At 53.9% G+C, this 15,246-nt stretch overlaps 1 protein-coding gene across 3 annotated transcripts in view; it reads left to right on the top strand.

The window, feature by feature from the left end:
• GRK5 (G protein-coupled receptor kinase 5) overlaps positions 1-15,246 on the top strand; it is a 203,971-nt gene that overhangs the window by 178,797 nt on the left and 9,928 nt on the right. For 2 of the 3 annotated variants that reach the window (XM_010997871.3, XM_064488481.1), the window contains 6 exons: positions 3,684-3,747; positions 4,705-4,845; positions 6,399-6,589; positions 9,073-9,110; positions 10,742-10,831; positions 12,409-12,617. In XM_010997871.3, coding sequence (XP_010996173.1) covers positions 3,684-3,747; positions 4,705-4,845; positions 6,399-6,589; positions 9,073-9,110; positions 10,742-10,831; positions 12,409-12,617 — 733 coding nt within the window. The remainder of the gene's footprint in view (positions 1-3,683; positions 3,748-4,704; positions 4,846-6,398; positions 6,590-9,072; positions 9,111-10,741; positions 10,832-12,408; positions 12,618-15,246) is intronic. The other variant, XM_031461857.2, reaches the window with a different exon arrangement.

Here is a 15,246-nt window from a genome sequence, read left to right on the forward strand (position 1 = left end):
CAAGCAGTGGGTGGCCTTCTCTTTTGGCACATGCCTGCCACTGGCCACCTTGCCTGGGCACATCATGGCCCCAGGAGACAGAGAAGCCAAGCATCAGCCACATGGAGCCCACCGCCTGGGCCCGAGTCCTGGCTCTCCCTTTTCCTGGGGGGCCTGGGGAGGGGGCTCCCCTCTCCACACCGTGGTTTCCCCATCTGTGTCGTGGGGTGGGGATGAGATGAGGTAGCCCTGCACACACCTGAACGAAGTCAGCCTTTAGGCCCTGGAAGGTGAACTGCTGAGTGCAGTCGACGTGACGAGTCGTCACCGAGCTCGTCGGCATCACCGCAGCCTGTGATGAGCTCCACGGCTGGTGCTGAAGGGGGTGGCCGACAGCCTGCTGGGGAGGGATTCATCCTGCCCCACCTGCCACCCTGGGGCCCTGGGCCGTGTAACGCACCCCCCTTCCCGGGGTGGCAGCGTGGGCTCAGGACGCTGGTCGTGGGCTCTGCAGCAGGCGGCCTGGACTACTGACCGGCCGTGACCTCGGGCATCTCGTTTCACCCCCTGAAGCCTAAGCATTCTCATCCGCAGAATGAGGACAGTCATAGTCTCACGTCCGGAGGCTGGTGTGAGGATTACACGAGTCCGTGTGCAAGTTGCTTTGAGCAGTGAGGATTGTTACCACAGAGACCCCCCAGCAGGGGCCGGGTCCTTTATCCCTAGAGTTCTATTATTTTTCTGGGTTTTTCTTAGTGGGGAGGTAATTACGTTTATTTATTTGTTTATTATTTATTTACTTATTTATTTAAATAGAGGTACTGGGGGTTGAACCCAGGACCTCATGCATGCTAAACATCCACTCTACCATTGAACTATACCTTCCCCACCCTGTATCCCAGAGTTCTTATAATGACAGGTGACACTCGGCAGCTTGCAAGGAGTCTTTGAATACATATACCTTTTCAATATCTCCATTTTCCTGAAGATGTAAGGCTCAGAGAGGTTGATGGGTTAGCCCTGGGTCACACAGCAAGGGCCTGGCCAGACTGGAACCTGAACCCCAGATTCCTCACTCAAATCCTTCACCCTTAGTCCACCCAATACTCCTGTTCCAATGGAATCCTTCAGCTGTGGCCACTGGCTTTCACTTGGCTTGTCAGTACCAAACGCATGAAATGGAGAAGTGGACTTTTCAAATCTGTGTGCTGACTGCAGAGTTAAGCCCTTTTGGGAGCATTAAGCTGTGGCAGCCAGTAGGACAGAACCCTGGCCTAGAAATGCCGTAAATGACTGACAGCACCCCGCCTGCCCCCCTCTTCCTTCTTTCCTTGCTAACAAGATCATGGCCTGTTGGTGCTGTACTGTTGAAATATTAAAGGGATTTTTTTCCCTCCCAAGGTTAACCAAGAAATTCCTCGGAAATTGTATTACACTCATTTCCCCCAGCAGAGGAGCTTTGCGGTAATGTCGACCGACTGTTTGTTCTCCATGTATCGTAAACTATTAGGCCCTGACGCCTTCATGTGGTTTCGAGGGCAGCTGGAGGAAACGCTTCCCAGGGCCGCATGGTGGAGGCAGGCGCATGGCAGGTCTGCTCTCGGCCGGGCTGCTGGTATTGAGATATGGAGTAAGGGGGAGTCCTGCAGAGGGGCAGCTGGGGCCCCGCTTCCCGAAGAAACACCAGAGAAGAGAGAGTGAGTCACAGCGCATGAGTCCAAGACAGGTGTGCCAGGGAGTGCCCAGGAGTTTTCAGGGCTGTCCTAGGAGAACAGTGTGTTGCCAAAGCTGTGATTTCCGGTGAAACCCAAACCTTCTAAATGACCCAGCAGCGAGAGAGTTTCCACGGGAGATTCATTCAAGAGTGGCTGGGTGACCAAAGGTTCTCTCTCGAGCTGACCCAGTTCTTTGGCCCACTTCAGTCTTGCTCCAGTCCCCTCCCTCGTCAAGACTCTTGGGGTGGGGTTGGGGGTGCTCAAAAATAGTCCTAGAGATCCAAGAGCCAGTTTTAACATCGTCAAAGCTACTTGTTCTTACTTATTAATTGACTGATGGGCATTTAGGTTGTTTCCATATCTTGGCTGCAAAGAACATGGCAGTGAAAATATGATAGTGTTTATACAGTGGAATATTACTCGGCCTTCAAAAATAAGGCAATTCTTCCATTTTTGACAATGTGGATGAACCTGGAGGGAAATTATGCTAAGTGAAATAAGCCAGACACAGAAAGACAAATACTGAATGACCTCACTTAAATATGGAATCTAAAATAGTCAGACTCAGAAGCAGAGAGCAGAGTGGTGGTTGCTAGGGTAGAGGGGGGGAATGAAGAAATGGGAGATGTTGGTCATGGGTACAATGTTTCAGTTATGCAGGAAGAATAAATTTTGGGGATCTAAAGTACAGTATGGTGACTACAGTTTACTGTATTATTTTCTTGAGCTTTGCTAAGAAGGTAGATCTTAAGTGTTCTTGAAAGAAAGGAAGAAAGGAAAAAAGGAAAGGAAGGAGGGAATGGTAATTTTGTGAGGTGGTAGAACTTTTTTGTGTGTATATATTTTTACTGAAGTATAGTCAGTTTACAATGTTGTGTCAATTTCTGGTGTACAGCATAATGTTTCAGTCATATATACACATACATGTATTCCTTTCCATACTCTTTTTCATTGTAGGTTAAAATGTTAATTAGCTTGATTGGGGGATCATTTCACAATGTCTACATATATAAAAACATGAAGTTGTACACTCTTTGTCAATTACACCTCACTAAAGCTGAATGAAAGGGGGGGAAACCTGATTTTTCTTAGCCAAACAGGCCAGCGATGAAAAAGCACAAGCTATCTGCAACACTGGGTCCTTGGCTGCAACTAAATTCCATTTATTTATTTATTCCAAGAGTCCCATCCCAGCCTGATGATCAGAGGTTCTGTCTCATTTGACGCTGTAAATGATTTTAGCTAATTAAAATGGGGAGTCGGGAGACAAAGTGATTAGCCGTGAATACTGCTTTTGGCAGACAAGATCTTCTAGTGTTCTTGGGGCTAAAGGGAGAATATAATATGGCCCCCTTGGTGATGGAAAGGCTGGGAACTGATGGTGAAGAAGTACCCAGACTAGACGTGGAAACCAGCAGCCTCTGCCCTGAGGAGGCCAGGTCTTCCAGGGGATCAGCCTGGTGCTGTGGGAGCACAACTGCAGGAAGGACTAGCCCCAGGCTCCTGGGGACAGGAGGTGCAGCCGTCCTGCTGGGCAGGTGTGGGAGGGCTGCGGTCTCCTTCATGGCCTCCGTGGGACACCGAACCTCTCTGGCTCCTGGCCCCTTCCCTCCCCCTGCACAGAGGACACAGCTTCCTTCTGAGTTTACCCACATGATTTGCATTTGGGAGAGAGAGGGGAACCACAGGGAAAGTGCGGTGAAGCGGCCTCGGCTCACATTCCACATTCGTTGAGCCTCCTGCCCTTGCCTCCCAGCAAGCAAGGACTGCTCACCTCCCAGTGCAAGGCCCAGGGGCGGTGGCCTGCGATTTGAACCCCTAGTCCCAAAGCAAGTCCTTGAGGGTCCTGTTTGCAGCGATGATTGCAGGGGTTCCCCAGGGCCTGGTTTGGAAGACATGGAATTGTGCCTCACCCTGGCTGCTCTCAATACTGTTTATTTCTTCTGGATTCTACTATGAGACCCATGTTGGATTTTTGCTTTTTTGCAGGCAACCGATAACCAAAAACACTTTCAGGCAATACCGAGTACTAGGAAAAGGGGGTTTTGGGGAGGTGAGTGAACATTCACATATTCATGGAAAGTTCCTGTGCTCTTGTCACCTTTTCTGTCCCTTCTGGATTGGCCTAAAGTGTTCTAAGCAGGGCTTCCAAGCAAATGGGTCAGGCATGCGCCCCCTGGTGGAGAGGGAGGGGGAGGTTCAGGGCCTTTGGGAAGGTCCCACGTGTATTATGTGGGAAAGAAGGGTGTCCTGGCAAGGTGGATATTAGAAGGAGGTGGTCTTGGAGCCAGCCTCAGGCAGGGTTCAAGTCTGGAGAGGAGAAATGGGCACTGCTGGTTGTGTCTGGAGGGAGGAAAGAGGGCATGAGGGGCTTAAGCAACCTGGCCCGACCCAGCTGTTAATATGCACTGTTGTACTTAATCTCATCTTCCCAATACGTGAGGCAAGCCTTGTCATTCCCATTTTAGAGATGGGGAAAGCTGACGTTCGGAACGGTTAGGTGACCCAGGCAAGATCACACAGGTAAATAGGGCAGAACTAAGACCAGACTCAAATGCCCTTGTTCCCATTCCTGTCAGGGTTCCCAGGGGCCTCCCATCACTGCCCCCCAAGCCAGCAGCTGGTGCTTGGAAGTCCTCAGTTATCAGTGGCGACATCTGGTTGGAAGCTTGGGACAGAGAAAACCTAGTTGTCTCTGAGAGAGGGACAATCCTTTAGGCCTCGGCCAGCCATCTAAACATTGGTGTACATGGCTGATTCTGCACCTTCAAGGGCTAGGATTTGATAAGGCAGCACCGAAGCCAGGTCTGAAGGGCAGGGCCCTGGGAGCAGTGAGTGCACCCCCGGGCATCATCGGGTGCTGGGGCTGGGAGCCCCCACAGGCCGGGGCATGGCCCGCTCTGGCCCCATCAATTCCCAGCCCCTGAGACACAGCACGCTGGCCTTGAGGGCGCTTCAGGCTGGCCTCATTTCATGTGCCCCATCCCTTGGCTTCTTTCTTGCGCCTCAGGTCTGTGCCTGCCAGGTTCGGGCCACGGGTAAAATGTACGCCTGCAAGCGCTTGGAGAAGAAGAGGATCAAAAAGAGGAAAGGGGAGTCCATGGCTCTGAACGAGAAGCAGATCCTGGAGAAGGTCAACAGTCAGTTTGTGGTGAGTGTCCAGGGCCCAGGGTCGCCCCCTCCTGGTGACCGGGACTTCCATCCCTTGGGAAGGAAGTGGTCCTCCAGGGTGACAGGTCCTCATCCCCCGGGGCGAGGGATGCAGTGAGAGGAGGTGCTGCAGAAAGGTGCTGCCCACCGCTTCCTCCATCACTAGGCACCCGGGGGTCAGCTGTCTGACTGCCCTGTCCCTGGAGCTAGCCTGGCGTCCCTCTGGGCGTGAGACTGAGGCTTCTGTTAACTCCTCAGTGGACAAAAGAAGCCCACGTGGGCCCAGTCAAGGAGCTTTGTTTCCACAGACCCCTGTAGGCTGGTTTCATCACAGTGGAGACCTCAGTGTCAGGGTCCCATCTGTTTATATTCATGTGTCACTCCGTCCAGGCTAGGCTCTGCTGCAGTAACAAATTAACCCAGACAACACAGGCTGTTCTGTCTCTCAAACAAAAGCCCATCTGATCAGACCACCCTCCTCCATCTTCCAGCTACCCATCCCCCGGGATGTGGGCAGTGAGTGTTGGGGGATTTGCACTGCCTCGGCCGCAGTGACACCCCTCACTTCCACCCACAGTTCTCGGCTGGCGACCAGCCAACTGTAGGGGAGGCTGGGAAACGTGGAGGAGGATGTGGGTATTTGGTCAGCCATCCATGTCTCCACCACTTGTTATGATGATAAATAATGTATGCACAGGTAAAAAGTCAAACAGCACAGACAGGTGCGGAATAAACATAAAAGCCTCCGTTTGAGTAACCATTCCTGACATGATTGATTCATGTACAGGCTTCATTATTTGCAGCCAGTGGGATCTTATTACAAATCTTAGGCTGCAATGTTTTTCCCTTTAACTTGTAGATCTTTTTCTGTAACCAGACCTACAGCTGTGCATCATTTTTAAAGCTGTGCACCGCTCCCCTGATGCCCAGGGAAGAGACAGGCCATCACCTGTGCGGCCAGTCCCCACGGATAGAAATCATCTCTGGTTTTTAAGCCACCACAACAAACAAGGCTGCCGTGTCCATCCTTGAACATCCCTTTGGCGTATTTCTAGGACGGTGTCTGCAGGTTGGGTTCCTGGCAGAGGAATTGCTGCATCAGAGGGTGTGTGACTTTTCCCCAGTTACACTCCCACTAGCCGCGCATGAGGGTGAGCGATGCCCTCGACCTGGTGCTGCGTCATTCCCTGGAGCCAGGCAGGTTTTATAAGGTGACACTCAGAGGGGGCAGAAGTTTTAACCACCTGACGCATGCACATGCTGTTGTGACATAAAAGCGCAGACGCCGTCCTGTAGAACCCCTGAAAGGGCAAGTGCTGGCCTGCCCCTCCCGGCTTTGCCGCCTCGCCGTGACCCACCGGATCGGATGGAAGGTGTGGGGGCAGCAGCAGGGGCACCCTGAGGCCACCGAGGCGCAGGGGGTGACGTGAAGTTGTTGCAGCTCCCCCACCTTAACCCTCGCCCCAGCATCAGGACCCCAAGGAGGAGGAGGAGGAGCGGACGTGGTTGGGGATGGTCCCCGGGTCCTCACTGCAGGGCTGTCTTGTGCTCTAGGTCAACCTGGCCTACGCCTATGAGACCAAGGACGCGCTGTGCTTGGTCCTGACCATCATGAACGGGGGGGACCTCAAGTTCCACATCTACAACATGGGGAACCCTGGCTTTGAAGAGGAGCGCGCCCTGTTCTACGCAGCTGAGATCCTGTGCGGCTTGGAAGATCTCCACCGAGAGAACACCGTCTACAGGTGAGTGGGCTTGGCTGGGTCCCGGTCTGGGTCTGGGGCTGGGGGAGCACCCTTCCGTGCCCTCCCCGCCTTCCCCGGAGTCGAGGCTCTGTCATTGCCCCTTGAGGCAGAGACTCCCAGCCTGGAAGCAAGTAAGGGAGTGGGGCCCCCTAGGGGTCCCAGGTGTGTGAAGTGATGTTCCCTCAGAGTTGATGAGATTGGGCCACCAGTCCCTTCCCACCAGCACCCGGGGAAGCTCAGGGAAGCCTGGTGACCTGATCTGGGACCAACCAAAGTCAACCAAAAGAAGGACTTTCGTAGAATCACCACCACAAGCAGGCATCAGAACAGACCCCCGTCCCTCCCACACTGCCCAGCTTTATAGGACCAGGCGTCCAGATTCTGTGAGCAGTGGTCTTCAAATTCTTCTCCCAACCCTCCTCGGAGAATTTTGAAAATCTGTGTGCCCTCATAGTTTTTAAGTAGACATCTGAGATAGACTATCAGATGTTAAAATAATGGCTACTGTTGGATATTTTGAAATTGAACTAAAGTGACATCACATTTCTAAAGATATCTAGTGGAATCTAATTGCAGTAGAAAATTGATTTCCACCATCATCCATCTAAAAAAATGCATGAAAACTTTAATGGTGAGGCATTTTCTATCATTTTCTTCTTCACTCCCCCCTGCCCCTACAGAATGTTATTGTAATATAATATATTTTTTTGCATAAAAGTCATTGATGAGCATTCCACTCTGAAATACATGGATATGTGTAAGATTTTTTTTTTAATTTATTTTGACCATAAGGCTCTAAGTGTTAAAGTAATTTCTTCGGTTGAGTTGCCCTTAGAAAAATTATTAGTAGATCCTGCTTCTAATCGGGACCCTGGAGGTTTTACCCCCTGGAGCCGGGCACCAGAGTAACCTTTAGGAGTGAGGAGGTACCTGTTCTTCTTGTGTCAATCGAGGGAAGAGCTACTGAGGAAGGGCATGTGGAGGGGAGACCATAAAGGATGACAGGACATGGCATTATGAAGTTAAGGACCTAGAAATGCATATTTACATGGGGACCCCCAAGCACACACATGCCAGTTGGAAGAGCTTGGTCATGGAGCTCTCGGCAACGATTATCTTGGGAGCCCAAGAAGGATTTGAAAACAAGAAGGAGTGGTCTTGATGAAATGCCCTTCTCGCCACACCGTCTCCGAATTTATGCCTTTGTTTTGTTTTCATTCAAGTGAGAAGAGAGTCAGAAAAATCTCCCTACGGGTTGAAATAAGAATCCTCTGCTTGATTGCTTATCTCTTTAAAAAGAAAAAGCAAAAAAAAAGGCATCCCTCCAAGTTCTGGCCCTTTTAAGGAAGAAGAGGACCACGGTGCCTCCCTGGCCCTGACCACTTGCCGTGGCCTCTCTGTGGGTTTGGGTTCTGTGCCCACCAGCCAGCTGTCTTTCCCACCCGGTGGTGTACGGTTAATTGAAATGATGGCTTTTGGTCTTATTTGGAATGGTTAACACATCAGAAGCATGCAAATGAGTAACAACAGCAACAGAAGTATTTTGTAATAAGTAACTACATGCAAACACCAGGTATTACTTGGTGAGGTTGCACCACTGGCTTTGGGCACGTGAACCACTCCCCACGATGACAGCTGCCCTCAGTTTAATGAACAAAGCTGGTTGGTTGAGACCCGGCTTCTCCATCCAGATGCCATGTATCATCTGCACAATGGCTGAACTGAGCTGCATACGTGATTCCACTGGTTGTCCTTGAACCCATGGAGAAGCCCGTTTACTAGTAAAACGGGACACTTCTGCTGCCTCTCCCCGCTCCTGGGGGTGGAGAGGCTCCCTTTCTCCTGAGCATAAGCCTGTGGTCAGAGAAAAGAGAGACATTAGTGACAGGAGGAGGCGGGTGCGGCTACAGCTGCGCCTCTGGCTGTGCTTTCTCCCAGGCTGGAGCTCAGCTGGAGTTGGGAAATGTGCCAGGCTGCTGGGGGCCCCACCCTAAAGGGGGTCTTTGTCTTGGGGTCTGTCATTCTCTCCCTTAGAATCCTCTGCCCCAATTCTGCAGCTGGTGCTTTGTCCTCAATAACTTCTCTTCCTTCATTCCCAGGCCCTGCTCTGCCTTCAGGGTGTCCTGGACGTTCCCAGCCCTGGGGTGGGTGGGGGACATCTGTCACCACACCAGCCAGGATTCTCCTCCCCGGGGCTGTCAGTGTGGACAGGTGCCAAGACTGGCCTCTGCCCCACCTCCTTTTCCGTCACCCTCCGGGGCTGGAGAGATACCTGTATCAAACAGCAGCATTTGTTTTAAATTGCTGGAGGGAGAGAAGTTAGCCCCACATTGTCTTGACCCAGAGAGAGGCCAGACCTCCTGAGCCCAGAGGTGGGGAGGAAACCCTCAGGCCTGGCTTGCCCGAGGGGTCCACCCAGACGCTGGTGCGCCCCTGCTGCCCGGAACCCCCACATTCACATGCTGGTGATCTTTCCCTTTCAGAGATTTGAAACCGGAAAATATCCTGTTAGACGATTACGGTAAGTTGGGCGGCCACCCATGGGGCCTCTCCCTGCTCTGGAGCAGAGGTGAGCGTCGCAACCCATAGGGAGCAGAGGCCCTCCCAGCAGAGACTCGGGGACACTGACCCTGGGCCCACGGGAGGGCAGAGGGCACGGGAAAAGCTGCTACTTGGTGAAGAAGCAGTGTGACTCCGCACGGAGACGGGGACAGGGAGACAGAGACAGAGAGCACTGAAGGAGGGGCCCAGAATTCCAGAGACTCTCAACTCCCACGAGCTTCCCTGCACCTCGTCTTCCCTATCTGTGAAATGGGAACAGTGGGTCCTGCCCTGCCTTCTTGTGAGGGTGGAGGGTGGTGGTGAGGTTCTGATAAGAGGAGAAATTGTTTTATCACTCTAGCCAGCTCTAAGTGTCAGGCATCATGACTTATACCTCACAGTTGTTATTTTCTTGTGTGTGTGTTTGCGAGTGTGTGCACACATGGATACAGGAGCAACGACAGTGACCCCTCACAACAGTTTAGCCCTGCACATCTGACTAGATCTTCCCGTCTCTACAGAGGAGGCAGGGCCGGCATCTCTGTGCCCATTTTACAGATGACAAGACTGAGACTCAGAGGAGCCAACCCACCAAGGTCATGCAGCAATATCAGTAGGGAGACCAGAAACCAGGTCTCCCGCCTAGCATGCCCCGGACACCAGGAAGCCCCAGGCAGAGGGGAGGAAGGGAGGCAGGTCGCTGGTGACCTGGAGAGAGGTTTGAGTATGATGCTCCGTGTGCAAGAGCAGGCAGAGGGCTCAGGGCCCAAGGGGTTCTGTTCCCTGCTGGTGCCCACCGCTGGTCTGTCACCCGATGGCTGGAACCTGCGTGCTCTCTCCCCGATCCCTGCCTTTGTCAGGGGCTGCTGAGCTGGGAGAATCCACGCAGCTCCTGCTTGGTGGTGGTGCCTGGCATTGGGCCTTGCTGAAGTCCAGGCTGGGATGCAGGGCAGTGTTCCTTCCTGCAGGAACAGATAAGGCCATGACCCTGGTGGGTGGGCGGCTGGGAGAGACAGTGCCAGAGTGGGCTCTCAGTGTCACGTCGTCTCGGCCTTTGGAAGTCAGTCCTGGACCTGGAGCTCCAGAGCCACCTCCCCGTCTCTGCTGGGCCCGGGCATCTTCCCTTCTTGTTTCCCCAAAGGGAGAAAACAAACCACCTCCAAAGACCAACAAGGCAGAATAGGGAGTTGCTTCCCAAACTGCCTTACGATTTTTCCCCTTAAGCAAGTTGTTGCAAGATGTCAGAAGAATCTCACATTTTCCCATGAAGCAATCCCAGAATCGGGCCAAGGCATTTTAAACTTTGTGACTTCAGCCTTCCAAGAAGCCCATTAGGTCATTTTATGAGGCAGGCTGGCCATTGGCCACCCGTGTCCAGGCGTCCTTTTGCATCTTTATGTTTTTCTCCTAAAAAGTAATAATTTACCCCTGACCTCTGACACCTACTCTCCCAAGGGTCTGTAGTCACCCTGAAATGTCAGATTGGGTACCACTCTTCCTGGGACAGATGAAATGCCAGGGGCCAGTGGCAAGTCTGGGGCTCTGCCCAGCATGGACCAGATTCCCACACAACCATCCCAGGGACCCGCTGACTCTGCTGTGTCCCCTCAGGCCACATTAGGATCTCGGACCTGGGCCTGGCCGTGAAGATCCCTGAGGGAGACCTGATCCGTGGCCGGGTGGGCACCGTCGGCTACATGGGTGAGTGTGGGTGCGGCCCCTCCCAGAGCCCACCCCTCGGAGCCACTGGGCTCTTTGTGCAACTTGCAGCGGAAGCGGTCACGGTGGGGAGTGGGAGGTCTTAGCCTGGGTTGGGGGAGCGCTGGGGCCCCAAGGTGCGACTGGACTACACTGAGCTCTTTGCAGCCCCCACCGCCAGCCCCACCTCTGTCTCAAAGCCAAGCCACTGCCAGGGGCAGGGGCAGAGCTGGCAGGCGGCGCTGCCTTGGGGGAGGTGGAGTAGGGATCCGGTGAGTTGGCAGACAGCCTTTCAGGGAAACCCTGAGAAGAAGGGGAGTCATTAGGAGGAGCCCAGAAAGTGTCACAAAGTACAAGTCTAAGTCGATACCAGCCTCGGCCTCCCTGCCCTGCATTCTCAAGCCTTCTCCAAGACTATCATCCTGGGGGCTGCAGGCAAGAACCCTGGAGCAACGCCAGTCCCCTGGAATGCTCCTTCCAATTAGGGACATTCCCTGGGCCTCCTCCTGCACACCTCACGCACACATGCCCACGTACCGCAGGAAGTAGGGGACTCCAGAAAGCTCTGGGTGCTGGCGACATTGTTGTCCTCTACCAGGCTTGTGCCAGCAGCACATGCTCAGGGTTCTGGACTTTGTCTCTGGTGCTGGAGGCTCCTTTTCAGATTGCACGACACTTAGGAACCTGTGGGGGGGGTGTTTCTGTGTGTATGTCAGAGGTGTGTGTATCCATGTGAATGCTGATAGATGGACAGATAATAGATGACAGACAGATGAATGGATGGATTAATAAATAGGTGGATAGATGGATGGATGGATGGATGGACAAATGGGTGGATAGATGGCTGGCTGGGTAGCTGGATGATGGATAGATGACGGCTGATAGATTCATCCGTGCACCTTTGTGAGTATCTGCTGCATGTGTGCATTATGTCCTCCTGCACAGAGTGTTGCAGGTGTCCATCTGCACAGCCTCTCCTGTCTGCATTTGTGTGGATGCATTTGCCTCCCTGGATGTATGTGGCCTGCCTGATGACCTGAAACTATCTTTTTTGCATGTCTCTGTTGAATCTATCATTCATTTTATCAAAATGTTAGAGAAGCCATAGTGCGAAGCTGTTTGAACTCCAGATAAATTTAAAATCATCTTTACTTTGGGTAGATACACCTTCGTTCATTGAAAATGTGTGCAGCACCTTCTGTGTGCCAGGTGTCATACCTGCTACCGGGCACAGCAGGGAATAAGGTGGCTGACATTCTAATGGGGGAGACATCAAGGGAATAGATTGCTTTCATCCAGTGTGGTCAGGCTTCTGAAGCCACAGTCAGAGTCTTTTGGGAGCACAGAGGAAAGCAACCAGGACAGGCTCCCTGGAAGAGGTGGTATTTGTAGCAGTTGGTGGGTAGGAGTCAGCAGGGGGAGGAGGTCCCAGCCATGAAGCTCCAGCCTTCTGTGAGCAGCACCGTCACTCCTGGGTGCAGGATGCCCTGAGGCCCAGTTGGCATGAGTCACGTGTGCCCAGGCTCTGTCCTGCCACCAGCTGCCTCTCACCTCTTCTCGCTCCCCTGCTCTGCTCCCAGCTCCGGAGGTCCTGAACAACCAGAGGTACAGCCTGAGCCCCGACTACTGGGGTCTGGGCTGCCTCATCTACGAGATGATTGAGGGCCAGTCGCCCTTCCGTGGCCGCAAGGAGAAGGTGAAGAGGGAGGAGGTGGACCGCCGGGTCCTGGAGACCGAGGAGGTGTACTCGCACAAGTTCTCTGAGGAGGCCAAGTCCATCTGCAAAATGGTGAGCTCCCAGTGAGCCAGACACTCTCCTTGGACTGGGGGTCTGGTGCTGGCTGCCCTCCCCACCGCCAGCACAGAACAGCAAACAGGCTGAAGGTCAAAGGATCGGGGCACACTTGGGTGGGGCCATGAAGCCACCAGGCCCGAGGAGCGGGCACTCCTGGCTGTGGCCTGGGGTGGGTAGCCAAGGCTTCCAGGAAGGAGCCTGGGGTGGAGGCGGGGCAGCCCTGTGACAGGGGAGGTGGGCTGAAATGAGACACCCTGACTTCCAGCTCTGGGGGGGAAAGGGATGATCCCAGCTGGTCTCCAAGATACAAAGGAATCTTGGGGAAGCCCTGACCCTTGACCTTAGGCCTGCTCCTCCCGCTCTGGGTCCCTGGGCGCTGGCTTGAGGCCGGGGTCTGCAGGAGTAGATGATGATAATTTCAGTCTTTGAGCATCTTATTATCAAATTTTCCATCCACTCAATGGAACATTGGTCACACTTGCTGGGGTCCTGTGTGTCAGCATCTCTGGATAGTGAAATTTGACCTGGCCACAGGCCAGGCTCATTCGGAGAGTGACCACTAGACAGCTGGGTGGGTGGAGCCAAGATGGGGTTGGGGGTGGGGGGCTGGAAGCCAGACGGAGGAAGGAATGATGGGAGCCATCAAAAGTGGAGCTGGGAGAGCCCGCCCCTGGACTGCGGCCCGTCCCCCCGGGCCCAGGTGGACCCACTTCCTTCTCCGCCTGGCTCCCAGATTCCCAAGTCCCCCTGTGCCCCTGGGGCCCTCCTCCTTCTGGTGCCTGTCCAGCTGTGCTGGCAGCCCCACTGCAGGCAGTTGCCCTCTAGTGCCAGCCACATGGGGATGGAAAGGGCCTGAGCATCTGGCTCCAGACAGGCCAGCTGGCCCTCAGGGTGGGGCTGCCATCCCTCCCACCTGTCCAAATCCTGTGTGTAAACAACCAGGCTGGAGTGCAGGGAAGGGCAGGCCTGGGGAGCTGATTAAAAGGAGCGAAGTTTCTGCTTGTAGAAAACCCTGGGCTGCGCTGCCAGGGGCCCAGGACCCACCTGGCATAGCTCCTGCCCCCAGAAGCCACCCCCCTGGAGCCATCTGACCACTTCCTCTTACCAGCCTCAGTCTGACGTCACAGAGGCACGGAAAGTAGGGTTTGGGCTAGGTCTGCCATCTGCCCACTTCCAAAGGAAGAGGAACCATAGATCTGTCATTTGCATGTGTGAGAGACACTGAGGGAGGGGTGGCGTGTACACAGACAAACACCTGCCCCGACCACATGGCCTGGGGGCCAGCCGACAGCTGGGCGCTTGCCTGTGTGTCTGGGGCCTCTAAGAAAACAGGCGGTCACAGCAGCCAGAGCTGGGGTGGTAGGGCCAGAGGGGCGAGGCAGAAAAAGGCAGGTACATGGAAATAGGGGGTCCTAAGGATGTTTGAAAACCACAGGCTGGGGGGACATGCCAACAATACTTAGTTATGTTGTAACAAGGTGTCCATCCAGTGGGACCTAACTGGGCGAGGGATGGAAGAGGGAGGTCAGAGCACCACCAAATGTCCAAGGTCAGGGTCGAGGATTCAGGGAAGCAGGTCTTGAGAGACCCCAACAGGGGCAGGGGGCATGCTGAGAGGACAAAGAGGCACAGAGGGCCCCCTCCCTGCCCACAGTCATCAGCTTTGGGGCCAGGACCAGGGGCACTGCTGGTCCTCTGCTGCCTCCTGGTGGCCACTGAAGGAAAGGCAGTGGCTGAGCCTGGGTTTCCAGGTGGACCCGGGCCTGAAGGTGGAAGTCCCAAACCAAGGTCCCCTCGTCTTTCTCAGCTGGAAGAACCTTTAAAGGCCTCTGGCCTTGCTCCATCTTCTAAAAAATGACCCTGGGGTCTTGGGCTTCTGCGCCCTTAACCACAGCCCGTCTGGTCTGGCAGCCAGGCTTGCTCTGTCACCACCGTGGGATGCCCACTTGGGACACAGCAGGGCCTGACTCTGAGACCATGGGGGCCCCAGATAGCTCCAGCCCCACCTGCTGAAGAAGGCAGATGGCAAGGAAGCTAGTCCCTGGCCTCCGGATTCTATTGCCCATAACATCTTAGCAGCCACAAGACCTCCTCCACTGCCCCTGGTGTGTCCAGAAATGCATCTCACTGCACTGTCCCATGGGTCCAGTTCCTAGACCCAGACCTCAGCCCACCTTCCTTAGGCCCCTACTGAGTCCTTTGCCACTGGCTCTGTAGCCATCTGAGTCTCACCCATCCCCCAGCCCATCTCTAGTCCTCCTCTTCCAGGAAGGCCCATTTGCCTGCCCCACCCACCCCAGCTCCCACAATCTCTTCCTCTTGCTTCTTCTGGTTTATACCCGATACTGTATTTGCAAACTTTTTACCTGATGTCCAGGGTTGCAGCATATAGGTGAGTGTTTATTTCAGACTGCAGTGTCTTAGAAAGAGGTGACTGGTAGGTCAAGATTTTTAAATGGGGTGAGTGCACATAAAAACCTGGATTTTCTGGCTTCTCTTGTAAAAAGCAGAAGCCCTGGACACAGGCCAACATTTATGCTGGGCTGGAGCTGATGGGCAGCCTGGCACAGCCCACCCGGCCCACCCCTCACCTCTGTTGCCCTCCTTTGTGTCATCTGACCAG

Source organism: Camelus dromedarius, chromosome 8 (assembly GCF_036321535.1).
Source record: "Camelus dromedarius isolate mCamDro1 chromosome 8, mCamDro1.pat, whole genome shotgun sequence".
NCBI classification, from domain to species: domain Eukaryota; kingdom Metazoa; phylum Chordata; class Mammalia; order Artiodactyla; family Camelidae; genus Camelus; species Camelus dromedarius.